This window comes from Neovison vison, chromosome 2 (assembly GCF_020171115.1).
Source record: "Neovison vison isolate M4711 chromosome 2, ASM_NN_V1, whole genome shotgun sequence".
Classification (NCBI taxonomy): Eukaryota; Metazoa; Chordata; class Mammalia; order Carnivora; family Mustelidae; genus Neogale; species Neogale vison.
The window spans coordinates 29023226-29050558 of record NC_058092.1 but is presented as its reverse complement, the minus strand read 5'-3'; the positions used below and the strand labels follow the sequence as shown (position 1 = coordinate 29050558).

The following is a 27333-nucleotide window of genomic DNA, read 5'->3' as shown; positions in this document are numbered from 1 at the left end:
CCTACTATAGAGACCGAGAGATCAACTAAGGGAAAGTCGATGGCAGAGTGTAGAAGGCAGATGCAGATTACAGCAGAGGGAGGGAGGGAGGGGATAACCGGCGAGGTGATGCAGGTGGGGGAGTGGGGGCTGGGGGGAAATGTCTCATCCTGTGATGGGGGAGGCACCCGAACCAAAGCAAATTGGATTCCAGACTCCCCTGGAGCACAGAGCCCAATGTGACCCCAATTCTGATCACGCTCTCTTCTAGTGTCTCCAGTGCCTCCCATTTCTGAAGCCTCAGGGATGATCTGCTAGTAAAACCTTCAGCAGGTGTGTCATGTTGCATTTTAGGTGCGGGTCAACAGCTGTCAGTGTGTGAAATTAGAAAGGAAAACACTTCCCAGAGCTTGTGCACGCGTGGGCACGGAGAGTTTTCCATCACACGCAAACTCATTGGTGGGAATGGGGATCGCAGGTCCTTTGAGCTACAAAGGGTGTCTGACGCTGTGAATGAGCAACACTTAGGTGAGGTCCTACCATTCACACCGCAAGAACTAGCTCTTCGTAAGAATAATTTAATCTAACTCTTTGTAAGGCCGTACATTTGGAATTCTTTCCACCAGAAGCCCCAGGTAGGGCTTCTGGAAATATCAGGAAGGATGCAGGGCAAAGAATGAACCCGGTATTTATCAGAACTCCAGGGCTCTTCGTGGCTGCCTCAGGTGCCCTAGTGAAGGGGAGGACTCGGTGCCCCATGCTCCCTTCAACCCAGAGCAACTCTGCTTTTCTTCCGAATACTTCATCTACACAGTAGCGGGTACAAAGTAAATTGTCTTCCCGGGTGAGGCATGTAAAAAAAGGGAAGCGATCTAGCAGGGGCTATTTTGAACGGGGAGAGGATTCTTCAAGGAAAGCTGCTCTCGGCTCCAGCTGGCTGTGTTACCAGATCTTATTTTTTTGGAGGCTAGCAATCATTTTTGTGAAATCTCATAATTTTAAAATTGTAACTAATTTGAAAAAACAAAATCCAGTGAATGTATATCTGTTTGGTTTGTGCACTGGCAGTAGAATTTAAATTTTCTTTGCCACATTACCCTCCATGCTCACCCCTTATATGGGACGAAAGACTTTTTTTTTTTTTTTAAGATTTTATTTGTTTATTTAACAGACAGAGATTACAAGTAGACAGAGAGGCAGGCAGAGAGAGAGAGGAGGAAGCAGGCTCCCTGCTGAGCAGAGAGCCCAATGCGGGACTCGATCCCAGAACCCTGGGATCATAACCTGAGTCGAAGGCAGCAGCTTAACCCACTGAGCCACCCAGGCGCCCCGGGACAAAAGACTCTTGATTTTCATCGCATGACTAGCATCTCTAAGGCACCTGCTGCATACTACACATGGCCTACACCTGGGTTCATTTCGGCGGTGGTGCTAGTGGGACAAAATAGGGTGAGGATGTCTCTGGCTCAAGCAGGTTGGGTCCTAAGTGTTTCCTTGATGCCAGGCTCTTCTTTTTTTTTTTTTTTTTTTTAAAGATTTTATTTATTTATTTGACAGAAAGAGATCACAGTAGGCAGAGAGGCAGGCAGAGAGAGGGAAGGGAAGCAGGCCCCTGCTGAGCAGAGAGCCCGATGTGGGACTCGATCCCAGGACCCTGAGATCATGACCTGAGCCGAAGGCAGCGGCTTAACCCACTGAGCCACCCAGGCGCCCGCTGCCAGGCTCTTCTTGACACCGCCCAGAGGATGAAGGAAAGGGGAGAAGCCTCAGGTTTGGTGACGAAGTCCCTTGAAATGAGTAACCTTTATTTCAGAGCTGCCACTGACCACGGGACCCCTCCCCATCCATCAGTGTTAGTGCCAGATGAAAGGGCTAGATAATGACCCATTCTGCTCTTCTGCCATCAGGTCCATGTGGATCATTTTCAGTGCAGAAAGAATTTTAGGCAGGCAGATCTGCCAGATCTGGGAAGTGAGAAGCATGAAAACTGTATTATCTGTGCTCCTGCTTTGTTCCTGACCAATAAGCCTTGACTCAGTGTGTGAACCACGCATAGCCTAGATTTTGTCCTCCCATGTGTCAATTTCTTGTGAACAAAGGTGTCGAGGGAAACCTACTTGGGATAGGTTACCTATGGCCTGCAGGCTGGGGTGAGGGGCCCCTTCTTCAGGTGTCACAGAGATTCTGCTACGGGAGAGGTTTCTGTATCTTCTGAGGGAAGCAGCTGCTCAGAGGCCCCACTCCGACAGCTTCAGCTCCCCCTAATTCCAGGTAGTGCAGCTTGCGGAGGACAGAGAGGCTGAATATTGATTAAAAACAAACCAACCCACAATTTATTGAAAAGGGGTACCTTTCAGTAGCCCTAATTACAACAGCTTAAAAGATGCCATTAATCAGGAACACAATATGCACAAAAGTCTCAGGAAAGGGAGAATAAAACAACTTGAAAGGAATACAACTGCGACAGGACTGGATTGCTAGGAGGGTCACAGAGCAAAGTGACACGGAGTGGAACACATAGCCACACAGGAGAACACGGGGCCCTCGAGCGTGGGGCAGGAACTCCTTGAGTTTCCATACTTTTGGACCACATCTCATGATTCGTTGGGGCGGAGGTGCAGGCTGGAGCACAGGGACCATGGGGCGGACTCTGAGTTAACTAGCCAATGCCTGGAGCACAGGCCAAACATGTGGAATGAGGCCACCAGGCAATTCACACCTGCCCCCCTGTGAACCCCGTAAGAGGAAGTGCTCTCTGTGAAGTCTGTGGACCTGGCAGGGACCACTGGACCACGGAAAGCTTAGATAGTTTCTCTGCAGCTGGTCACGTAAAACCCTAGACTAAACTAAGCCCTAGAATTCTCTTATCCAAATTCCTACCATCTAGAGAGGTAGAGGTGCCAGACATGGAAGCTGCCTCCAAACCAGTTTTTGGTCTTCAGTAAAGAGATAAATACAAACCCCGGTTCCACAGTCAGCTTGGAAAAACTACTGCGCACAGCGGGTGTAAGATCCTGAAGCCCCACTGAGTATCCACCACCGCAGAAAGCAAGGCTGGGGCTGGGCTGAGATGGGCTCTGCTGTGGCTACTGCTGGGACACGTCCCATTCTGCCGTCCTGTCCCCATTTGCACGGTTCCTCCCATGGCCCAGAGCTCTCACGGTTTTGAGCCTAAAACTCCCAGCCTCAAGCAACACAGAGCAGAAATGCCAGATGCAGAGGGTACTCTGAGGAGGGCAGGTGGTCTTCCTGGGAACCTGAGGTTCTCTCCCGTCACCTCCACTGAAGTAACGGCAGGATGGAGAGGAGGCTGGGTTACGGGAGGCAGACGGCAGCAGCTCTGAGAGCAGGAAGGAGAATTCTGCCAGGAGAGTGACAGGAAGTTTCGACTGCATGGATGCAGCAGGCAGTCGGGTTGGGAGGCGTGAACAGCGAAGCTTAATCTAACCGATGGGGGAGCAGTGTGTCTCCTCGCTTCCCGAATTCTCCCAGAACACCAGTCCCTGCTCTGGAGCTTCACACTCAAACAAACAGTAAGCCGGAAGGGAAGAAGTCTCTTCAGGGTCCCGGAAGGGCCCGCAGAAAGTCCATCCCGTCAAGCTCGGTTTCGTGGGACAGCAGCCTCATTTGTGAGTCCGTATGCTGCTGCAGATCTGGGCTAGGCGGCTCTACAAAGGAAAGGGGCAGGTCACTGAGAGAAAAGGCCACTGACCATGTGTGCCTGGTAGCCACTTGATAGTCACCTCGGGAGACCCGGGATTTGGGGTGGGCAGGTCTGAGTGGATCTCAGCCCTCCGCAGCTCTAGCTGGATCACAAACTAAGTAACTGTTCTGAATGCCCACTCCTCATCTGAACGCGGGAGTAAAACAAGACCTCAGATGAGCCAGTCGTGCTATGGGTGCACACGAGAGGATGAGCGTCACTGGATCTGGGCGGCTAGGTATGTGTGGGCCCTTGACACTGGGCCGTGTGCCCTGGATGTACCCTTCACAGATGCCCCCAGAAGGGGGGTCCCATCCACCGCCCGAGACGGTGCTGACTGGACCACGGAGACCCATCTGACCAAAGCTGAATCAATTTACTTTCCCTTCTGAGAACTGAAGGGGCGACAAGAAGGGGACAGTCAGTGCTGGGCATCAGAGCAGCGAAGTCAGAGTTGGGAGTGCGGCTGCTAGAAGTCACAAGCAAGCCAGTATTGAAGGAGAAGGAGCAGGGACCCAGGGCCCCCTGGAGGAGGTTCTCTGCCAAGAGGGAGGGATGGAGGAGCGTCGCAGAAGCGCATGTGTGGGCTTCAGACAGAGGCTACGGGAGCACCAGAATGAAGCTCCACACACTGTCACTGCCGGTCCCATGGCTCCAGAGGCCTGACTGTTCCGCGGTCTCGGATTCTGTGGGACTCCTCGGAACAAGCCCCTCCCTCTCTCCCTCCAAGAAGCTTCCTTCCCTGGCAGTCAACCACGTCCTTGCATACGGCACAAACTGCCCCAACTGAGGCAGAAGTCTGAGTCTGCCGTGGAACTGCAGCCCGGGAGAGACTGAAAGGCAGCATCAGTCCAGGGACGGAAGTGCTGCGGGGTAAGGAGAACAGCTACAGTCCCTTGGGGGAAGAAGACAGCACAATGCTAAGTGTGAAGCCCAGGCAGAAAGACAATCCTAAGTACAGCTGAACTGAGCAAGCGGAGAGACTCACAGAGAGTTTCTTGATGTTTCCCAAGGCCTCGGGGTCCAGCTGTGCGATGTCCATCCTCTGCAAGTCACTAGCCAGCAATCGCATGCTCTGTGTGGAGAGCGGGATGCGCTCAGTTGCCATGTCCCCCGGGGCAGGATCCTGCACTCAAGGTCCCACTGTGCCCCAGGGGTCCCCTTGATACCCTGCACTTTGGGCAGGGGGAGCGGGGAGGGGGCAGGCAAGGCAGGCTTGCCCTGAGGAGATAACAACAGCAGTGTTTCTCACTGGCCCGAGGCTGGCTCACCCAGGCGGGGACTAAGGACAGGGACATGAGCTTAGAAGTGCCCTGCAGACACAACTGAGACACACCTTCCCTCCCTCCTGGGAGCTGACGTCTGCAACTTGTTCCACTCAGCTCAGGGCAACTGGGCTCAGCCCGAGTCAGAACCCCTCTGGCTTTTCCAGAGTGGGAGACACAGTTCATGCTCCCCTTTCTAGAATGCACACCCTGATGCTGCCTTCCTCTGCACTCCCTTTAGGGTGTCCCTTACTGTCCATGTCACGTGCCACTAGACTTGACTGTGAACCTATCTCGGCTACTGAACACATTCTCAAGAGCAGGAAGCACGTTGTCTACACATGGGGGGAGCCACAACGCAGGTGGGCAAATGTCAGCTGATGAACAAAAGGAACACGGAGCCTGGCAAGGAGCCCAGCCTGGGCGAGAAACCTGGTTCTGAGTCCTGTGGAAGTGTGCGCATCAGGACCCATGCAACCCAAAGGACTGTGGGGATGAGGAGTGGGTGATGGGCCAAGGAAAGAAATGCCCAGGGAGCTGCTCATGGTGGCCCAGCCGCCCTGTGAGACGCTCACCTCTCCACCGCCCACCGGCACCGTGAGGAAAACCTCTCTGCTGTCAGCAAGGGGGCTGCCATTCACAGAGACGTTGTAGATCCGCTCTCTGGCTGCTGGGGTCCGTAGGCCCGGGGTCTTGAAGACCCTGTGAAGTGGGAAGATCTCTGTCAAGATGGCTCGGCAGAGTGAGTGACACAAGGCGCCATGAGCTCTTCCAACCCCCATCTGGCCTCAAGCTGTAGTTTTCAAATCCTGCATTTCTAAGAAGGCGAGTTCTAAATTTAGGGCAAAAAGTCTTTTTAAACAGTAATGACTACACACAGCTGGAGAAGGGAGCTTGTAATGATCAAACACGCATCTAGCCAAAGTCAGTTCTTATCCATGGAAATCTTAGGTCCCAAGCTCTGCATGGACACCAGTCATCCATCCATCCAGAGCCAGAAATAAACTATGGTTAATGCACTTCCAAGAGTGGCTAAGTGCTTCCAGCAAGAGGAATTTTCCAGGGTCAAAAAAAGAGGATTCAGGGATTACATCATTATATTAATTCCCAAATGAACTTTCTCAAGACAGTTAAAATCCTGCTACCTGTTTTTCTCTAAATGTCTTTTGCTTTACGTGCATATGAAAAAACAGTTCAAGACTGGGAATTAAAAGAAGTCTTTCTCCCTCCCTCTCCTCACCCCAGAGATTCTGACTTTCAAATCCTTAATGCCTTCCAGAAACATCCTCTGTATAAACACAAATGGGATCACTTAGGACACGTTGTCATACAGCACGCTGGGAGGTGCCCGTGGCCGTGGCGCTGCTCCGTCAGCACATAGAGTCGCCTCTTTCTGGCCCCAGAGCATCTCCTGTCCAGTTGACCAGCCGGTGGAAGAGATTGGCTTCCAGCCTGGGTCACGTCAGTTTCCCCAGCGTGACGTGGTGCCCATCCACACTCTCACCAAGGGTACAGGAGAGTACCTACCCATTTCAAAAAAGGCTGAGCAAGAGTCCCTAGAGGCCTCCTAGTCCTCAGACTCTGCATCTCATCAAATAAAGACTTATTCTGTTGCTGAAAACAGGTGAACCTGCACTTAAGGGAGAGGCAGATGCTCAGTTACCCTCTTCCAAGAGGCCTTGTGGGGCCAAGGAGCCGTGTTTTCCCACTAGCTCTTCTTATGGACTGAGGCGAACTGGTGGGCTCCCATCAGACGCAGGGGCTGCCCCCATTACTCACCTCGAGTCAAACCTGGGGGTTAGGCCTGGGGTTGGCTTCACCATAGACAACTCCAGCCGGCCCACAGCTGGGGTGACAGTGTTATAATGGCTTGACCTGTGGGTAAAAAGTGGCCATTAGGGGTGCCCGGGTGGCTTAGGAGGTTAAAGCCTCTTCCTGCAGCTCAGGTCATGGTCTCAGGGTCCTAGGATCGAGCCCCACATGGGGCTCTCTACTCAGCAGGGAGCCTGCTTCCCCCTCTCTCTCTGCCTGTCTCTCTGCCTACTTGTGATCTCTGTCAAATAAATAAATAAAATGTAAAAAAAAAAAAAATTGGACTTTACATCCACAGGTCACACGTGGAGGGCGCTGACCATGTGGCTATGTCCCGAGTGCCTCGCGTACACAGCTCGTGCAGCCCTCCCAACAACCCGAGACACACAGCTGGGATCCTCATTTTCAGCCACAGAACTCGAGTGTACCAATTCCAGCAACTTGGCCAAGGTCACAGAGCCAGTGAAGGGGGAGCCAGAGCTCTGAAGCTGGGCAGAAAGCCTCCAGAGTCCGGCCTCTGCGTCAGGATGATAGGAGGAAGGAGACCCCTTCGCCACACCCCGAGGGCCCCTCAGCCGGAGCTCCTGCCCTCTTGCTAGGCAGTCACTACTGCTCAGGGAGTGTCCTTCACAGACACACGTCCCAGCCACTATTTTCTAAGCTTCTTGAGATGTGGCCCCCCGTTCCCCATCCCAAATGGTTTAGCAGGGCCCAGCATAATCAGTTCAAGTCCACGGTGATTCTTTACTGATTAGGAAACAGGTGGACCATCTCAAGGAACAACTGTAGGTAGGTGAGTCACTTTGTGACTGGCCCCAGGGTTAGGGGGTGGTGATCTGCTCGTGGGCTGTCAGGCAAATGCACAAAATATACAGTCCTTATGATAGGTTTCTGGTCCTCATTCTCCCTGGTGCAATTAAAACAAACAAAAAAGGTAGAAGAGGATAGAGAACATGGGCAGAACTGGAGAACATGTTGGGTCAGATCATTTCTAGAGGCCCCTCCGGCTTGGAGATTCAAGTTCTATTCAAGCACAGGCCACAAAAACCCTTGCACCCCGTCTCTGCCATGATGGATGGGGCTCTCCAATAAAACCAAAACACACACGGACATTAGGAAAAGTCGTCACCTTTTGCTTTTGCCTCTTCCTTGTATGGACTGGGTTCTCTTCTTGGATGGAGGACACCTTTTGACCTGGATTCACAATCAAATGACACTGTGGTTATAAGAAGCCCCAAAAAAGGGAAAACGAGGACAGGTAAGAAAAGGAGGGGAGGGGGGTCAAGTCTGGAAATGTGAATTGATGAATATGAGCTCTATCTCTCGGAAGTGAGTGCCGTAAGTAATCTGGAACATGGCGGGTGAACTAAGGATGTCCACTGCTTTGGTCTTCAAAGTGGACAGTTTTGGCCAAGATTAAAGGTATATCTCTTAAACTGACTGTAGCCTGGCCAGCCCCCATCATTCCCCCATGTAATGCTGCTGTGAAGGTCACTTGGGCCATCCTGGGGTGCCCAATCTTCCCCGCTGCTCTGGCTGTCCCTGCACAGGCTGCTGTGTAAGCTTCCCTCCTGTCCTCAGCCTCCCCCTCCATGCCTTCCCCATACGACCTCATCGATGCCCACACTAGGAGTCAGTGTGCCTCTCAACCTCCTACTTCTCCCTGAACTTCAGGCTGAAATTTCAGAAAAGGATGAACCCCTCAACGTGTCAGGTAATTGGCACCCCGGCTGCTTGCCTTCACCGGAACCCAGTACCCTCCTGTGGGCCGCCTTCCATGGATGAGGGACACCTAGGCTAGAAACCTATCGGGTATCCCTGCTTCCTCCCTTCCTCTACCGGTCCTGCTCACATTTGTCAAAACTATCCCTTCTGGGACGCCTGAGTGGCTCCGTGGGTTAAAACCTCTGCCTTCGGCTCAGGTCATGATCCCAGGGTCCTGGGATAGAGCTCCGCATCAGGCTCTCTGCTCAGCAAGGAACCTGCTTCCCTTCCTCTCTCTCTGCCTACTTGTGATCTCTGTCAAACAAATAAATAAAAATCGGGATGCCTGGGTGGCTCAGTTGGTTAAGCAGCTGCCTTTGGCTCAGGTCATGATCCCCGTGTCCTGGGATCGAGTCCCACATAGGGCTCCTTGCTCGGCAGGGAGCCTGCTTCTCCCTCTGCCTCTGCCTGCCATTCTGTCTGCCTGTGCTTAGTCTCTCTCTGACAAACAAACAAATAAATAAATAAATAAAATGAAATTTTAAAAATAAATAAAAATCTTAAAAAAAAAAATCCTTTCTCTGTGTATAGCATGAGGGCCTCAGTTTAAGAATTACAACAGCCTCCCAACTAGTATCCTTATCTCCGGTTTTTCCCCTCATCCTTTTGTCACTCAGTGTGACCAACCTGATGAAATGCAAACTTCTAAGCTCAGCACACAAGGTCATTCATCTTCGGGCCCTCCTGTAGGCAGATCACCCACAACGTATAGCCCTGTCATCCCCAATGGCTTCCTGTTCTTTAAATGGAACTTGAGGGAATGTTCCTATCTATCTCCTCCTGGGCTTCCCCGCCCTTTCTTCTTCAGCTAGTGAAATCCCCCTCACTTTTAAAAGCCTGGGTGTAGGGGCGCCTGGGTGGCTCAGTGGGTTAAGCCGCTGCCTTCGGCTCAGGTCATGATCTCAGGGTCCTGGGATCGAGTCCCGCATTGGGCTCTCTGCTCAGCGGGGAGCCTGCTTCCCTCTCTCTCTCTCTCTGCCTGCCTCTCCATCTACTTGTGATTTCTCTCTGCCAAATAAATACATAAAATCTTTAAAAAAAAAAAAAAAAAAAGCCTGGGTGTACTCTAAGCGGGGAGGTAAAATTTGATAACTTCCTCTTTTGCCTTCTCTGTGCTGTGTACCCACTTCTCTGAGGGCTTTCGTATGAGCCATTAAAGTGGTTCTTCTCTGCGAAACAGTGAACGCTGGTGGGTCAGGGTGGGGCACCGGGGACGTTAGGTATTTTTGTGTTTCCCTGTCCCCCGTCAGCAACCAGCCCCAAACACAAGTGGCAATTTACTCTTGAAGTTTGAAGATTCTTTTTCTTATTTTCTTCTTCTTCTTCTTCCACTATCATTTCATCCAATTTCATTATCTTTCGTGCTGTAAGAAACAGTTTTAACAGAGTCATCTTTCTCATAGGAGTAAATTTTCATGCATTCATGTTTCTTGGAGGAAATAAAACGTATGAAATCTTTGGCTGTAATCAAGAAATAGACTTTGAATATAAACAAGATGACTTTTTTTTTTTTTTTTTTAAGAGAGTTTAGACAGAGAAAACTAACCAGACTGATTAACGAAGCCCACATGATGCCCAGCATCCCGCTGAGAGTGCAGACGCTGGACTCGGCTAGACTTGAGCGTGAGGCCTGGTCCTAGCACCACCCAGGTCATGGGGCTTTCACTGCGCTGCCTCAGTGTCCTCATCTATAAAAGGGAGTAGTCACTTCACAGGGACAGTGAGATCTGGAACGCACTCCGCAAGAACAGCATCTTTGTTATTTTTTTCCTATTTCCCCAAACCCTAGAATTGTGCCTGTGAGTGTTTAAGTGTCTGTGGAATGCATGAACATAGAGCTCTTTTTTTTTAAAAAAAAAAAGATTTTATTTATTTATTTGAGAGAGAGAGAGCATGAGAGGAGAGAGGTCAGAAGGAGCAGCAGACTCCCTACAGAGCAGGGAGCCTAATGCGGGACTCGATCCTGGGACTCCAGGATCATGACCTGAGCCAGAGGCAGTAGCTTAACCAACTGAGCCACCCAGGCACCCACAGAGAGCCCTTTGACAATACGGGATACGTGTCATAAGAATTATTTATGGGGCACCTGGGTGGGTTAAGCCTCTGCCTCTGGCTCAGGTCATGATCTCAGGGTCCTGGGATCAAGCCCCTCATTGGGCTCTCTGCTTGGCAGGGAGCCTGCTTCCCGCCCCCCTCTGCCTGCTGCTCTGCCTACTTGTGATCTCTCTCTCTCTCTCTGTCAAATAAATAAACAAAATCTTACAAAAATTATTTATTACAATATTATTATTTACATAGATTAGAAAACTTTCTAAGCACCATAGCTGTTTAGTGATGAAAGTTAGTGTCTCACTGCTAGCTCTATACAAACCCGAGCCAAACAATCTTGAACAGGGATTCCAGAGATAATTCAGGCATCTGATCATGGGGGGTACGGTCTCAGACGGGACAGCTTTTTAGCTTTTTACTTTATGACACATTAAATAATATATTTATCTTTTTTTTTTTTTTTTTCCTTTTTGGAACTAGCGTATAATGTAGACAAAGCCCAATGGTCAAGAGGGCACAAAGTCAAGTTTTACTGTTGGTTGACTTGGATCCTGTGTGTCTGTTCCCACAGGTGAGATCAGAAGACCCCCTCCCCCACCACTTGAGCAAGACTGTGGAATCCAGAAGAGAAATCAGTTTTCCCCAAATGTGGAGACAACCCAAACTGAACTAACACACTATAAATATGCCGCCAAGGATCTCCAGGAACACTCGAGCCCAGTTCTGTCGTAATCTCACCAAGGCAGCACTGGAGTGTGACACCGGCAAAGTGAAAGCTCCCGCTCTCTTCATGCTACGAGGTCATTTGACGGAAAGCAAAATGGACTAAGAACTGGGCCTTGTTTCTGGCCCTCCCCCGGGTCAAGATCCAGGCCCTGGGTCAGGCCTCGCCTCACAAGAAGTGGATGCACTGAGCTATGAAAGCTTAATGACAGTGACACAAAGTCTGTAGTAGGGCTCATCCTGTTCCTGCTCCATGATGCTCACGGGTCACGACCGGGTTTCCCAAACATGTTCCCTCTGGGACAGCATTTCTCAGAGTGTGGGGTGTGAGGGAGGGATGATTTTCCGCAGCAGGTCACTGAGTCCAGGAATGTGGATGGCGCCCGGAGGATACTGGTCCTTTCACAATTCTCTCTCAACCCTTCTGATCACATGGGCGTGCCTTGGCGGGCCTCACCATGTCCCGTAACGCCTCTCAGTCCTGCCACCCTCTAACTGGCGGAGCCAGGGGCAGTCATGCTTCCCACACAGCTTTCCCTCTCCTTCCACTCCCACTCTTGCCCCAACAATGGCCGGCAGTTTGCTCACTATCTGTCCTGCATATGATGAACTCAATGCAGCGGCCAAAACCACATTATCGGATTTGCAAGACCGAGGACCAGGCATTAGAAGGAAGAGTGCCTACCACTGAGGCCTCCCTGAGCTGCCGGCCTGCCATCTGGCCTCCACTCTCCCAGTTCAAGAAGGGGTTTTGAAAAGTACTCACTTTTGGCAGATTTCAAGGGTGTCTGAATAGCTTCTGCTGTTAGTCGGTTTATTTCTGTGATATCCAGGTCTGCCTGTTGCCAACACAGCCAGAAAACACCAGGCATATTCCATCAAATATCGGGAATATTTGAAGACTCAAAACAATTAATTTCAAAAACACATTTATTACTTATAAGACTATTACGTATTAGTTATAACATGATTTTAGTGAGCTCCTATAAATGCACTATACAACCCAAGAGCTAAAACATTGCTGATTACTTGCTTCTAGCTCTGTAGTCTTTCCTGTTCTATTTCCTCGTCTTCTCCCAAAGGTGACCACTATCATTGCATCTGCTTAAAAGAAAGCATGTTTGTGTGGGGTTTGTTTTTTTTTTTTATAAAGGTATATGTGCTTAAAAAACATTTTATTTGGTTTTGCTTCTGCCGCTTCTGGCGTAGTTTGTTTTCACTGTCATGTAGCATCCCACTGTGTGACTCTTTCACAATTAATTTCTCCAATCTCCTGTCAACAGTCTTTTGCTACTCTAAACAACTTCTTCATGTGTCTGATGCACATGTCCAAGTTTCCTCTTGGCTGTACACTCAGGGAAAGTGGTTGCATTTGATTATGTCCCGTTGGCAAACAATACAGGTTGCTAATGACTCACGTTCTCTGCACTTGGTGCTGTACTAGACTTTTCACTTTTTTAAAGTCTAGAGAGTCAATAAGGTTTTCTGTTGCACCTACAGGCCCTTCAAAAAGGCTTCTAGTTATCACCGTTCTAATTAAATGTGCTCCCATTGGTGACCACCTACGTGAATGAGAATAGCTACGAGCAGGCATGATTCTCTGCCTTTTCCTGCAGGACACATGTAAGTATCAGAGGAGGTGTTACAGACTAGGGATGACAGGTTTCATCTCCAGACTGGTAGGGAGTCCAGGGAGTGCTCGGAGGAGCATTCTGAGGCTGTCCAATCTTAGCAAGAGACAGCGCTGTAGGAGCTTAGTAAGGTCTGGAGTGGTCGATGGAGTGGATAATGGCCAACTAGGTGCCATCTCTAGAAACAACTTGCATGTTATGAAGGTGTCAGTGGTGGCAGACCACTGATTATCTTTGTGTAGAAGAGTTAACAGGCCTAAGACTGATATCCATAGAGAGGCCCATTTGCATGCATGGGCTTGCAGCTTGCAGGAGAACTTGGATTTAAAGATTCCCACCATTTCCTGGTTAGAATGGCTGTCTGGGCCTAAGCTTTGTACAAACAACATGGCTTATGCTGCATACCTGTTTTACTCCTGGAAGTCTGGAATTTCGGTACATGCTAGGCAGACGATGCCAATGTGACAAGCCCCCAGGGCTTGTGAAAATCCTGGGTATTGAGTCTCGAATAGGCTTTTCTGGTAGACACTGTTTCATGTGTGTTGAATTAAGGTGTCACATGTGACTCCACTGGGAGAGGACTCTTGGGAGCTTACACCTGGTTTCCTCTGAACTTTGGCCCAGGCACCTTTTCCCTTTGTTGATTTTGCTTTATATCCTTTCACGTAATAAATCACAGCCATAAGGAGGACTCTATGCTCAGATCTGTAAGTCTTCCTGAGAGTGGTCTTGGGAGACCCCCACATACCTAATCATTATGAACTTTTGTGCCAAAGTATCATTCCTTTCCTGAGTTCTAATGCATATTAGCTAAGGCTACAATTCTCTTGACTTGGTGTGATGACACCGGCTATTTCATATTACACTAGAAGCTCTCTGATTTGTAGTTCTGTATGTCTAATTAATTAAGATGAGGGTGATGCATTAGCTAACAAGTATAATTCATCTCAGAGGTAAGGCATTTGAAACACCAGATCTGGGTGTGTGGAGGCGGGAACATGTTACAAAGAAAGAGAAAGCCAGAACTAAGAATGTTTTCCTAGCTCTTGATTTTACTTTTCAGTGATTCCCACTCCTCTCCTATAATATTCATCTCCAAACCCTTTCCTGACTGAACAACTGACTCTGAAACACCTTTAACTTCTGAGGCAGGTGGAGATCTGCCCTTCAATGCTACCATGTACCCTGTGTAGTCAGGTCCCTTCAAACCCTGAGATTCCAAGAGATCCTAATAACGCAGAAAAGGAGGTAGATTTTGGGGTTCACTCTGTAAACCTGATGAAGGTCATAATTAACATTCTCTCCAGAAAGATAGCAAATGCATGTATGTATGTGCATTGTTTTTGTCTGATTTTAGAGTGCCTAGGGTCTCTGTGAAGACCATTATGGACTAGTTCCCAACACTGTAAAACAAAACTTTCTGTAAGGGTAGAAATGCTCTGTTTCTGGGCTACCAATATGTAGTCACTAGTCACTTGTGGCTGGTCAATATTTGAAACGTGATTAGTGTCTCTGAGGGACTGAAGTTTTAATTTAATTAATTTTAATGGACTAATGATTTATTTAATTAATTGATTGATTGATTTAATTAATTCTAATTGATTGATTAATGGTGGCTATTGTATTGGACAGTCCAGATCTAAAATGTGAACTCTTTATTTTGCTTCCCCATCTAACTGTCTTCAATCCTAACGCTGATGCTGGGATGAAAGAGGTGAGACAGGGTGAGGAATCCTGAGAGTCCCAAATAAGAGCGAAGCTTCTAGAGGATGACGTGATAAAACAACAGTCTCAGGGGACCTGGGTGGTGCGGTGGGTTGAGTGTCCAACTCTTAATTTTGTCTCAGGCTGTGATCTTGGGGTGGTGAGTTCGAACCCCATGTCTGGCTCTGCGCTCAATGCGGTGTCTGCTTGAGTTTTTCTAACCCTCTCCCCCTCCACCCTTCTCTCTCTCTCTCAAATAAATAAATCTTTATAATAAAATAAAAATAAAACAACAGTCTCTGACACCTAGCAGACCAGGCTGTCAGATAATGACCCAGGGGCTTAGAGGGACTGGGCTTGAGGCTTTTGCTTTGCCTGAGAGGTCAGGGCGGAGAGCTACAAGGAACCTGCCCAAAATAGAATGCCTCCCTCTGCAGAACTTGATAGTATTTGGGCTTCACAGACTCAGCCTTTGACAACCATAGTTTTGCAGTTGGCACAAACAGGTCATGTCCCCTAGGAGCCCTCTTCCATGGTAAACACCCACTGGTTGGATTTTGCGATGGGATTAAACTTAAAAAACTAACCATAGTTCCAAAATAGGACAGATCACTTACTGTTGCGGCCTCTTCCAGCGCCTGTTTGCTTCCTCCAAGGGCTTTTAAAAGAACATTTTATTTAGTTACTATCAGATCTTAATGATAAACCATCTTCCCATTAGCTGTCTAAAACTGGACTAGATTAAGCCCTGGCTTCAACACTCAAGGCCCTTTGTAACCTCTTTTTTCTCCACACCTGACTGGCTGCCTTATAGCATATTCTAGGTCCCACCACACACATCTTATTTCCCAGATGTGCCACCGTCTCTCGTGCCTCTACCCCTCCTCGCTTATTATTATTCTCTTTACCGGAAATGCACCTCTGCACCCGGAAAATTTCTAATTTGTCTTTTGAAACTCAGTTCAAACCCCAAAGTCTTTATTTTTCTATGACAACAGGTTGCGGCAAAGTGCTGAGCTAGTTGCTCAATTCTCATCATACCGAACAACTACTCAGAGCTGTTTAAGCATCCCCCCATCTGCTGCCTTGAACTAAACTCCTTGAAGACTGTTTTGGGCAAAAATATGGCATAGGTGGTTATGCAGCCAGTGTGTGTTGAACGAAGAGGTCTGTGCAAGATTTAGATGTAGAATAAAGTTAGGTTAATCCTCCTTCTAGAAACTCTCATAGTGTCCTGTAGAACTGTTAAGAATTCACGCTTTGAACCAGACAGAGTGCTTGGGTTTAAACACCCTCTGCTACTCACTAGCTTATGAGACCCTGAGCAAAGTAACTAATCTCTCTGTGCCTTAATTCTGTCACCTGTAAAAGAGGAGCAATATTAACAATGAATACCTTTGTTGTGAACATAAAGTCAGTTAACATATGTAACACACTCAGTACAATACCTGTCTAGCACATATAAACGTACAGCACTAGATAAATGTACCTACTGACCCCTACACTTTCCCTTTTATGGTACCTACGATTTTGACTATCTAATCACATGTGCATTTTTAAAACGACCCTCCTCTACTAACTTGTAAGTTCCTGGGGTAGGCAAGGTCTGTGCTATTTCCCAAAGCACTTTCAATATTAATATATTAATATTCATATTAATGAATATTAATATTCATTGTTAATATTCACTGAGACATGCTCAGTGAATATTTGTATAAGTGTGCAAATAAAAGGGCAAGTCAAAGAATCATTAAATATCTATTATTTGAACAGAACATGCATTTCTATTCAGGAAGGAGTTGATATAATAGATAATAATTAGGAAAAGTAAGGGTAACCCAGCAGAAAGGATAGCCTCTTGCATGTCCTTGGACGTTTAACAAGGGAGTGGAGAACAGGTTGCAATTTTTCTCTGGCCAGAAAAACTTGAGCCCTTGCATGTCACAATTTGATTTGCTCTTTTTTTTTTTAATTGACAGGTTCCGTAAGATGCAGAAAGCACTGCTTGGGGGTTATCCTCCCATGTCAGCTCTGGAAACAAACCAAGTTGTTCTTTTATTCGTCTTTAAATGATTGTATAATATAAAGAGAGAGTGTTTTGTGACACATGAAATTCACACAAAATTCACATTTCCATGTGTCCATAAATACATGTTCCTTGGACACATACCTGCCCATTCATTACAGCTGTTTTGGACCTAGAACAGCTTGAGGTGAGTAGCTGCAACAGAGAACCCTCTGGCACAGAAAGCCTAAAGTATTTACTAGACAGTAAATTCTCCTTTGGAGAAGACGTTCGCCTACCTGGGCGGTGTGTGTGTGTGTGTGTGTGTGTGTAGATGACGTTAAGTTCTATGCACAAAGGTAAAGCAGGGAAGAGAGATAAGGAGCGGGGGAAGTGGTAAGGCTGCAATTTCCTAAAGTGATCATGAGGACTTCACTCAGGCGACCACAGAGGCGCCCCAGGGCCCAGGCCTGGGGGGACGGCAGCAGCTCTTACCGAAGTAGTCTAGCCAGTTCATCTCGCGCAGCGCCTTGGGGAGCCGCAAGATCTCGATGTTGTACAGGTTATCCATCTCCTTGAGGAGGTTCTGCCTGTCCGACTGAATTTGCTTGGATCGTATTTGCACTGCGAGAGGGCAGAGCCGACAGAACACGGGTCACCGGCCGGTGAACGGGGCCTGGAACCCTGCTGCCCGCACCCCCAAGCCCCCGGCACCCAGCGATCGCCCCGGGCTCCGCCCCTACCTTCGCGGTCGAAGTCCCGAAGAAAGGAAGCGAGCTTCCGGCTCCGAACCGAGTTCGTCTTGGCCACCCGACTGCCGCCCTTCCTAGCCGGAGCCATGGCGCTTGGGTGGAGACTGCGGGGAGCAGGGGATGCAGCCACTGGGAGGTCAGCGGCCGAGGTCGGGGAGGGAGAGTAAGGAGGCCGCCGAGGAGCGGGAGAGGGCGGACGGGCACCCCACGGAGCTAGTGGGGACGCCCTGCCTTTGAAGGCCCGAGCATAAAGGTGTCGCGAGGCACGTACCTGCGGGTCACCAAACGGGTTGAGAAAGATCTCGCCGCTCCAACTGAGGGGAGGGAACAGCTTCGTGCCTAACCGGACGTGCGGCCGCCGCCACCAAATTCAAACTGCCACAGGCTGACCAATGAGAAGTCGCCGTCTTAGGAGGGTCCCACAGCATCCAATCACAAGGAAGCTCCGCGGCCAGGCCGCCGGTGCACACGTAGGACTACAGGACCCAGAAGACACTGCGGTCTACGACATACGTTCGCGACTCGACAGCCGTGCTGGGGGCATGCGCAGAGAGACCGTGGCTCCTGGTGGCGGCCCTGACGGGTCCTCGGACTTTGATGGCATTAGCTTTAAGTTTTCCTGCTGGTTTAGGGAAAGCGACTGGCAGTTTCCAGGAAAGGAGACAAGAGTCCGGCTCTGGAAGTGCGGGTTCGGAGACAGCGCTTCGGCCCGGGGAATCCTCAGTCTGAAACTGGAGACTGCCCGAGCCGCGGGCGAACCGCCTCCGAGGTCTGATCAGGCAACCCTTCAGGAGGTGGGAAACCGAGGCCCTGCCTCCGGAGCCCCCCTAAAGGTAAGACAGCGCCTCGCGTTAGGACGTCCTGTCGGAAGGGATACACAGCCCCCATCGTGAGGAGACCCTGGTTTGGCGGAACTTCACCTGCGCGCGGTGATCACTGGACTCGCTACTTCCCCTGCCGAGTTAAGACCCTAATGCTTCCCTCCTCCTCCTTTCTGTTTTTATCTCGGCAGATGACTCAAGACCAACCTTGGCTTGCTGTGCAAGAGGCCCTGAGGAAGTGCTTTCCCGTGGTGGAGGAGCAGCAGGGCCTGTGGCAGAGCACCCTGGGGGACTGCCAGCCCCTCCTGGCCTCTCTCAGCAACCTGGCCGAGCAGCTGCAGGCGGCACAGAATCTGCGATTTGAGGATGTGCCTCCACTTCGAGCCTTCCCGGACTTAAAGGAACGGCTGAGGCGCAAGCAGCTGGCGGCTGGCGACACTGTCTTGGACAAGTTAGGGGAGAGGCTGTAAGAATTCAATGCCGCTCCTTCTTGGCGGAAAAATTGAAAAACTTGGTGTTTAATAAGTAGCTAGGATCCATCAGAAGAGTATTTTTCCCTTTACTTGAGAACACGGTATTTGGAGGTGTCTCAGCCTTGCCTCCTTTCCATTTGTTGCAATGGGACCTCTTATCAAAAAGTCATTTCATGGGGTACCTGGATGGTGCAGTCAGCTGGCCTTCCGCCTCCTAGTTTTGGCTCTGGTCGTGATCTCCCAGGGTGAGTTCAGTCCCTATACTGGACTCTGCACCCAGTGCGGAGTCTGCTTGAGACTCTTTCTCTCTTAATTAATCTTTCTTTGAAAAAGTTATTTTATGGCATTTCCCTTGTCATGTAAGGCATAACAGTGATGGTCTCAGTAGAAGTTACAGTGGAAAAAAGAAAAGCAATCGAAAAAGCGAATTAGTCCTCTGTAGTCTTCTTTTGTCAAAAGCAGCGAGGAATTGTACTTTAAACTTAGTAGTGCTAGAGCTAAGGGTTTTATGTATATTCTCACATAAAATATTTTCAACATCTCTGATTTAACCTCACTTAATCCCATTTTGCTGGTGAGGAAACTGAGGCTCAGATTGCCTATGGTCACACAGCTAGTAAATGGTAAAGCTGGAAGTCTAACTCAAGTTTGCCCGACGCCACGGCCAGAGTGTTCAACCACCATTCTGTTCTGCTGTACGTTGGTGTCTCTGTGCCAGGCACAGTACATCTCTAAACTCTTAGTATGCCTAAATGAGACCCTCTTTTTTTTTAAAAAAAAGATTTTATTTATTTGTCAGAGAGAGGGAGAGAGAGTGAGCACAGACAGACAGAATGGTAGGCAGAGGCAGAGGGAGAAGCAGGCTCCCTGCCCAGCAAGGAGCCTGATGTGGGACTCGATCCCTGGACACTGGGATCATGACCTGAGCCGAAGGCAGCTGCTTAACCAACTGAGCCACCCAGGCATTCCAGACCCTCTATTTTAAAATTATAAATATTGAGGATAGACAAGAGACCTGGCACTTAGGCTTGCTCTTTCTTTCTTTCTTACTTACTTATTTATTTTAGAGAAAGAGCACCAATGGGGACGGGGGCAGAGGAAGAGAGAATCTCAAGTAGATTCCCCACTGAGCACAGAGCCCCATCTGGGACTTCATCTTATGACCCATGATATCATGACATGAGCCAAAATCACAGGTCAAATGCTTAACCAACTGAGCCACCCAGACGCTCTGCACATAGGCCTTTCCTTGACCAGAACAAAAGAAGTTTCTGGTGTATATAGTCTGTGCTGTAGACTAAGGGGAAATGGGTATATATGGGGACTTTGTATATTCATTTGTACAAAATAAGTACCCATGGGATGCCAGGCACAAGGTGCTGGGAATATAACGATGAACCAGACTTAGTTTCTTAGTTAATTAGAAGAGAGATGATTAGCATCAATTAAATTACGTTGCAGTATGTTCTGAGGTAGTGAACTCTTATTTCAGTTGATGACCTGTTTTTGTGTGAGTATTGGGCCGTTATTTTGTCTAATTTTTTACCTGTGAGTCAAAGCCACACATTTTGAAAGTTACAATTATAGGTTAGGGAATGCTTTGCCCTTTGGGAAGTTGTGGCCTTCTTGGTGGCTGGGTCCCTTGGAGTCACCAGTGGAATCATAACTATTGACCGTGAGTTAGGCACTTCCCTAAGCACCTTATGAGCATTATTGCATTTAATCTTCATAAGAACCCTTTCATTGATTCATTCATTGTATTTGTCATTCTATGTGTCAGTCTCTGTGTTCTAAGTACTTAGGGCATGCAGTGAGCAAAACGGATCATTTTTATACATGACTGAGAACAAATAACTTTCCTAAGGTCTGCAGTAGTTATGTGCACCCAGAGCAGTTTTTCCCATTGGGACATTTGGCAGTATCTGGAGACATTATCGATCGTTACAACTTGGGGAAGGTGGGGGTGTGGTGTGCTCCTCTCATCTAGTGGGTAGAGGCAAGGATGCTACTCCGTGCCCTAAATGCACAGAGTAACCTCCCACCACAAAGAACCATCCAGGTGGACATGTGAGTGTGCTGAGGTTGAGGAGCCCTGCTTTAGGCCTTTCTCATGATGTTGTCTAACAGGAGACTTTTCCCCTCAGAGCCACCCTCCTCAAGGTGCGGGACACCGTCAGCAGGCACGTGGAGCAGGTGTTTGAGATCTATGAGCAGCACGCAGACTCGATCAGCATTGATGCTGTCCTGCAGGCTTCGGTGCTGAGCCCGTCTGTGGCTGACATGTTGGAGTGGTTGCAGGATATCGAGAGACATTATCGACATTCGTATCCTTTGCACACGTTTCAGACAGTGTCCAGAGCTGCTTCAGGAAGTCTTTTTAATTTCAGTTTTCACGAGATACAATTGTATGGTAGGGGTCAGTTCTCCTTGGTCTCTGAGCTTAGAGAAAAATAAAGCAGGCCGAGTGGGGAGTGAGGGTGGAGTTGTGATTTTAAATAGGGTGGTCAGGAGAGGCCTCACAGATAGTGACATTTAAGAAAAGACCTGAAGGCGAGGGAGAGAATCCGGTGTTTTTTGGGGTAAGTGTGTCCCAGGTAGAAGAAATAGCACATGCAAAGGCCCTGAGGTAGTAGTGTGCCTGAAGTGTTCTGAAAATAATGCGGATGCCACTGGGCTAGACTAGAGTGAGGAGGGGGACCATAATAGGAGACATGGTCAGAGAGACAGGGCCAGACTTTGTAGGGCTTTGGAGGTCTTTGAAAGGATATGACTTCTGCTCTGAGTGAGATGGAAAGCTATTCAGAGGTTTTGAGAAGAGGAGTAACATAATCAGCCTGTGTTTTTCACAGAGCTGCAGCCAATAATACTGAGCACTGACTACATGCCATGCCAGGTGCTGTTCTAAGAATGCCCACATAGCCACTTGTGAGGTGCTTTGATTCTGTTTCCTGGGTGCTTCTTGGATTTTCCTTCTCTATCTGCACTGCCTCTTCCATAGTTTCTCGCCTCTCATGTGGCCCATTGGTCTGTGCAGCATCTTGATGGTGTTCTCTGTCTGGCTTCTTTGCCTCTGAGCCAGCTCCAGCTAGTGACCTCACTGCGTCCTGCAGACATCTTTTTTCTGCCTGTCGCTTACATTGAGTTTGCAGCAGCTTCCATGGCTCATAGGCCAGAAACCCCACTTTGGTCTTCAGTGCTCTTCCTGTTCTGGTTCAACCTGCCTTCTCAGCCACCTTTCCTACTGCTCTACACACTGTTCCTTGCCGGCCAGATTGGAGGATTTCCTCAGCACTGAAACCAATCCATGCTTCCCCACTTCTGTGCCTTTGATTATGCTCTTCCTACCAGCCAGAATCTTCCTGCTGCTCTCTAAGTGGGAGGTATGCATCCTCTGAACTGCCACACGGTGTCCTCTTTGATAGTCATTGACGTTCTCTCTTTTCAGTTCCTGGTTTTTCCCTCACCGCAGTGAGGTGGTTGGGCAACTAGGTGGTTGGGGCCATGTCTCATCCCTTCAGCCATGGAGCACTGGGAGTGAGGAGGTGCCCAGTAAAGATGGGTGGCATAGGTGAATTCTGCTGCCAGATAAATGGGATGATAGCCCCTCTTTCGTTCCTCGAGCTTCCTATAGCTCTCCCCAGGGTATTTTCCCCCTTCAGCATAATTGCATTTGCTTATTTTTTTTTAAAAGATTTTATTTATTTATTTGAGAGAGAGATCATGAGCGGGGGGAAGGGTAGAGGGAGAGGCAGAATCCCCACTGAGCAGGGAGCCTGATGTGGGACTCAGTACCAGGACCCGGGGATCATGATCTGAGTCAAAGGCAGATGCTTAACTGACTGAGCTACCCAGGCACCCTTATTTGCTTTTTGAGCAGTCAGTCCTTAATTTCAAGGAAGTTACCTAAAGAGAAAGTACCTCCTGTCTTCGGTCCAGTGGGGAGACTTGGCAAATATCCAAGCTTTGCCCGAGGCCTGGAACCAAATTTCAGAAGATGAACACCAAAGCCTTGTACAAGGTACTGGTTTTCATTTACTCCATGTCTGCGTTCTGTGTGTCTCACTTCTTTAGAAGCATTACAAAGATGCCCTTGCAGTCCCCCTGTATTTTTTTATAAATTGGGTGTTTTATGTTCTCTGGAGAGGTGATATGCCAGTTTTTCTCTCTTCCTATTCCAGATACCCTGTTGAATGTTTCCTTCTTCCTGGAAGAGTAAGGAAGCCACGTGTTGATCAGCAGACTAGGGGGACACAGTTGAAGACCGACATTGGTGCTTTCTGGTATGGTAACCTGACATACTTGAAAATCAGTGCCTAGAGCCTGAGGACTGCCTTCTGATGCTGGGGCCTCCCTGTGACGTCACGGCTGAGGGCACATGGACCACCCCTTGCCCTTTCGATGCTCGGCAGTGGAAGGAGGTAGAGAGAGAATGCAGGAAAGGTGGTTGGTGCAGGAGAACAACGGGGCAGGAGCCACCGCCGCAGAAGTAGTAGGGAAGGAGAGGGCAGGGAAGGGAGTGTGGCACCACGCTCAGCACCATCCAAAGCTCTGAGCTTGGTTGACACCCGGGCCTGTTCTGTGTATTTGTGCCCATACCTGATTACTTGATGGAAGGTGATTATTCTTGATGATTTAAAGGAATAAAGGTGATAATTGATGGAAGACAGTACAGATCTTCCTGGACTTACAGTGAGGTTACATCCTGATAATCCCTTTGTAAATTGAAAATATTGTAAGTCAAAAATGCATTTAATACCCCTAACCTACCAAGCATTAGCCTAGCCTACCTTAAATGTGCCCCAGAACACTCACATTAGCTTACATTTGGGCAAAATCATTTAACACAAGGGCTTTTCATTTTATTTATTTATTTTTTTGAAGATTTTATTTCTTTATCTGTCAGAGAGAGAGAGCACACAAGCAGGCAGAGCGGCAGGGAGAGGCAGAGAGAGAAGCAGGCTCCCCGCTGAGCAAGGAGCCCACTGTGGGACTTGATTCCAGGACCCTAGGATCATGACCTGAGCAGAACGCAGCGGCTTAACCCACTGAGGCACCCAAGCGCCCCAGGGGCTTTTCATTTTACAATGAAATGAAATGAAATGTTCACTATCTCATGTAATTTACTGAAAACAGAACAGCTGTTCGGGCTTCACATGGCTGTATCGGTCATTTACCCTTATGATCTCTGGGCTGACTGAGCTGCGGCGTGCAGCATGCCCTGTTGGTGCCCAGCGTCATGAGAGAGGTGCACACTGCATGCCGCCAGCCCAGGAAGAGATCCACATTCAGTATGTGAAGTATGGTTTCTGGTGGATACGTATTGCTTTTTGCACTGTTGTAAGAGTTGAAAAATCCCACGCCCAACCACTGGAAGTCCCGGCAGCGCATCCCTGTTATCCAACTGCTGTGGCTCCGAACCCTCAAGTCGACTTCAGTTTCCAGAGCCCGCCACCAGGGGGAGGTGGTGCAGCATGAATTACGCTCAGAGCTTTGTCTTTGAGGAGTTGTCCCTCTCTTCCCCACCCACCTCGTCTGGGAGTAAGTGGCTGGGGAGACTGCTGAAATGACAGGGGTTTTAGCCAAAGCTGGCGCCTGATTTGCCACATTCCTCTGATCTTGGAGTAGCTGCACGGTGGGAGAAGACCACCCAGAATCGGGCCATCAGGGTTACGTTTCTGAAGCCCAGGGCCTTCAGCTGTGAAATGGTCGGGCACTTCCAGACCTGTCAGCTTTGGGGCTGTGGAAGAATCTGGGTCACTGGATGTAAAGAGGCTTAATAAAGAGTATAGATATTTTTAAAATGAAGATGACTTTTTTCTTTTTTTCTTACTATAAAAGTGATATTAATGCTTTTTAAAAAGTCATAGGAAAACTGTAGAAAAAAATGTAACTTTAGAAAAGTATGAAACAAGCTACATCAGAGATATTTTGATATATACCCTTTCAATGTCCATAATCGCACATTTTAAAAGACCCATATATAGTATCTTTGACATACAATGTTACTTAAATAATCTTTTTTTTTAACACAGTTTGTCCATCTTTTCATATCTGTAAAAATAGCTCAACACAATTACAGTAGTTGCCATTACACACATACACTGTTTTATGAATGTATTAGAGCTTATATTTTTCCAGATTTTTATGTTTCTACCTGTAAAGATAATACATTGTGATTGTGAAAAACGAAAGGATTACAGAAAGTGGCAATGTACACTGTCTACTGTTTTTAACAATATGATAGGTATTCTTCCAGGAATTTGAAAAAAATGTATCACATCCGTAATAATTGTAAATAAAACTTAAAAACATTTGGGTATCAGGCCTTACGATGTGCTCTGGGGCAGATGAAGGAGATCCCCAGAAAGGTTTATAGTTCAACCAGGGAAAGATTTAAACTGGTGTCTCGTAAGTTTTAATGTGCATGGAAATCACTGGGCTCTTGTTAAAATGTCGATTCTGATTCTGTAGGCCTGGGGTGGCAGCGCCCTAGATTCTATGTTTCTCACAAGGCCTCGGGTACTATTGATGCTGATGATCCTGGGACCAGACTGAGTCGAAGAGATTGAAATTGTAAAACAATAATGAAAGTATTTTCTGGAGGGCAGCGTGGAGGGTGGACAAAATAGATGGAAGGGAGTAAAGGGTACAAACCCCCCACTTATAAGTTATAGGAGGGTAAAAAAATAATGAAAGTGTTACATTTGCCATTAAACAAAAGAGAGGGGACATGTGGGTGCCTCAGTCGGTCAAGCAACTGCCTTCAGCTCAGATCGTGATTCTGGGGTCCTGGGATCAAGTCGCGCATCTGGCTCCTTGATCGGGGGGAGCCTTCTCCCTCTCCCTCTGCTGCTCTCCCTGCTTGTGTGCTCACTTGCTCCCACTGTCTGATAAATAAATAAAATCTTTAAAAAAGAAGAAGAAGAGAAGTGATAACTGCTTGTCAGAATACTTCATAGTGACAGTGACATCTGAATTTGGACTTGGGGATGGGGAGGAGTGTAGGGCATTCCATGCTGAGGGGACAATCTAATAAGCAAAGGCAGTGTTTGAGAAAGATTGGAATCCAGCATGGATCAAAAGCTTGCTGTGTACCAGGCACTGCGCTTGTTTGCTTTTATCTCCTAAAACTGGCAAATATTAATAGTCCCACCAAGCAAGTCACTACGGTTCTTAAAGGGCTGGAGGAATGGCTCCCTAGGGTGGCCTGGAGCCCAATTGTGAAAAGCCCGAAAGGCCTGGCTTGAGAGTGTGTATTTTGTTCTACAAGTGGGAGGGGTTTGTGTGTGTGCGTGTGTGTGTTTCAGAGCTCTTTAAATCCTGACCATAAATAGATAACAAGGATTTACAGTGCTTCATAATAACTATGTATTACTTAAATATCACTGTTTCTATTTTGTTCATGATTTTTTTACTTTTAAAATACTATCTTTTTTAATTATCCTTTTAAAATTAAAATAGATTTATTTTTTGAATAAGTGACACATTCACACTGTGCAAAATTCAAAAAGAGTACAAGAGCACATTCAGTGAAAAGTTCTCCTCTCCCAGTTACTCACTTCCCTTCCCTGGAGGCAACCAGCATGAAATGTATTCTTCCAAAAATATTCTTTGCTCATATCCACACAATGGTTGGTGTCCTCTAAGATAGCCCCCAAGTGTCCCACCTCCGGTATTCATGTCCTTGTGTACCCTCCTCTCCTTCAGTGTGGGCTGGCCTTACAGATTTGCTTCTTTGAAGAGAATATTGCGGAAGTAGTGTGGTGTTACTTCTGAAACTAACTGATAAAAAAGGACTGCAGCCTCCAGTGTGAGCCCATCACTTACTGTCGGATTCCTCACCCTCCAAGAAGTCAGCTGCAGGGCTCCAAGGCAGTCCTGAGGAGTGCTCACGTGAGAGACTGAAGTCAGCCAGCCACCATGTGACTGAGCTTGGAAGCAGACCCCCAACTGTCCATGCTCCTGCCCTCTTGAGCCTTCAGTTGAAACCACAGCCCCAGCTAACAGCTCAGCTACAACTTCATGAGGACCTCAGACAAAGGCAACCAGCTAAGCTGTGTGCAGATGCCTGACCCATGGAAACATAATAAATGTTTGTTTTCAGTTATTAAGTTTTGGGGTGAATTATCCCACTGCAATAGATAACTAATACAACAAGCAAGTGGGTTTTTTTTGTGTATGTGTTTTCTCCCTGATTTTGCTACAGCATGCTACAGACTCAGCTTTGCACCTCCCCTACCGCCATTACTGTATTTTTTTTTTTTAAGATTTTACTTATTTATTTGACAGACAGAGATCACAAGTAGACAGAGAGAGAGGAGGAAGCAGGCTCCCGGAGGAGTAGAGAGCCTGATGTGGGACTCGACAGAGAGGAGGAAGCAGGCTCCCGGAGGAGCAGAGAGCCTGATATGGGACTCGATCCCAGGATCCTGGGATCATGACCTAAGCCGAAGGTAGAGGCTTTAACCCACTGAGCCTCCCAGGTGCCCCCCAATTAATGTATCTTAGAGATCATTCTACATGAATATAAAAAGAGTTTCCTTAATTTTTTCTAAAATGGTTCCTTATTTCTCTGTTGTTTGGGTGTACCATAGTTTATTTAACTAGTCCCGTACTGATGGACATTAGGTTTCCAAAGGCTTAGTGTCCTAT

At 48.0% G+C, this 27333-nt stretch overlaps 2 protein-coding genes across 6 annotated transcripts; one reads left to right on the top strand and one right to left on the bottom strand.

Moving 5' to 3' along the window:
- Window positions 1-2285: 2285 nt before the first annotated feature.
- On the bottom strand, window positions 2286-17758 carry CDCA8 (cell division cycle associated 8). Of its 2 annotated transcripts, XM_044237834.1 has the most exons (11): window positions 17659-17758; window positions 17379-17491; window positions 17131-17259; window positions 15248-15288; window positions 12062-12134; window positions 9805-9887; window positions 7889-7953; window positions 6727-6822; window positions 5523-5649; window positions 4671-4757; window positions 2286-3647 (listed from the first exon to the last, which is right to left on the bottom strand). In XM_044237834.1, the coding sequence occupies exons 2-11, from the start codon at window positions 17473-17475 to the stop codon at window positions 3603-3605; spliced, it is 843 nt and encodes a 280-aa protein (XP_044093769.1). In that variant the 5' UTR covers window positions 17476-17491; window positions 17659-17758; the 3' UTR covers window positions 2286-3602. The 2 variants fall into 2 exon arrangements, with proteins under 2 accessions (XP_044093769.1, XP_044093768.1); XM_044237833.1 differs by having other exon boundaries at window positions 17379-17758.
- A 141-nt stretch (window positions 17759-17899) lies between these two features.
- On the top strand, window positions 17900-26804 carry C2H1orf109 (chromosome 2 C1orf109 homolog). 4 transcript variants are annotated; one of them, XR_006383139.1, is made up of 6 exons: window positions 17900-18220; window positions 18400-18674; window positions 20826-21005; window positions 22578-22699; window positions 22860-22961; window positions 26389-26804. XR_006383139.1 is itself a non-coding variant. In XM_044237831.1 (5 exons), exons 1-5 carry the CDS (start codon window positions 17930-17932, stop codon window positions 22895-22897), a joined length of 903 nt encoding a protein of 300 aa, XP_044093766.1. In that variant the 5' UTR covers window positions 17900-17929; the 3' UTR covers window positions 22898-23347. The 4 variants fall into 4 exon arrangements, 2 of the variants coding, with proteins under 2 accessions (XP_044093766.1, XP_044093767.1); XR_006383138.1 differs by lacking the exon at window positions 26389-26804 and adding an exon at window positions 23585-23605; XM_044237831.1 differs by lacking the exon at window positions 26389-26804 and having other exon boundaries at window positions 22581-22699; window positions 22860-23347.
- The last annotated feature ends 529 nt before the right edge of the window (window positions 26805-27333 follow it).

Excerpts from the sequence above, each read along its gene's own strand:
- CDCA8 (XM_044237833.1), bottom strand. The coding sequence starts at position 17,475 with ATGGCTCCGGCTAGGAAGGGCGGCAGTCGGGTGGCCAAGACGAACTCG. Across the intron at positions 9,888-12,061 it reads ACCCTTGAAATCTGCCAAAA|CACGAAAGATAATGAAATTG; the intron begins GTGAGTACTTTT and ends TGTTTCTTACAG. Across the intron at positions 6,823-7,888 it reads GGAAGAGGCAAAAGCAAAAG|GTCAAGCCATTATAACACTG; the intron begins GTGACGACTTTT and ends TTTTACCCACAG.
- C2H1orf109 (XM_044237831.1), top strand. The coding sequence starts at position 17,930 with ATGCGCAGAGAGACCGTGGCTCCTGGTGGCGGCCCTGACGGGTCCTCG. Across the intron at positions 18,221-18,399 it reads CCTCCGGAGCCCCCCTAAAG|ATGACTCAAGACCAACCTTG; the intron begins GTAAGACAGCGC and ends TTATCTCGGCAG. Across the intron at positions 21,006-22,580 it reads GAGAGACATTATCGACATTC|TTACCTAAAGAGAAAGTACC; the intron begins GTATCCTTTGCA and ends ATTTCAAGGAAG.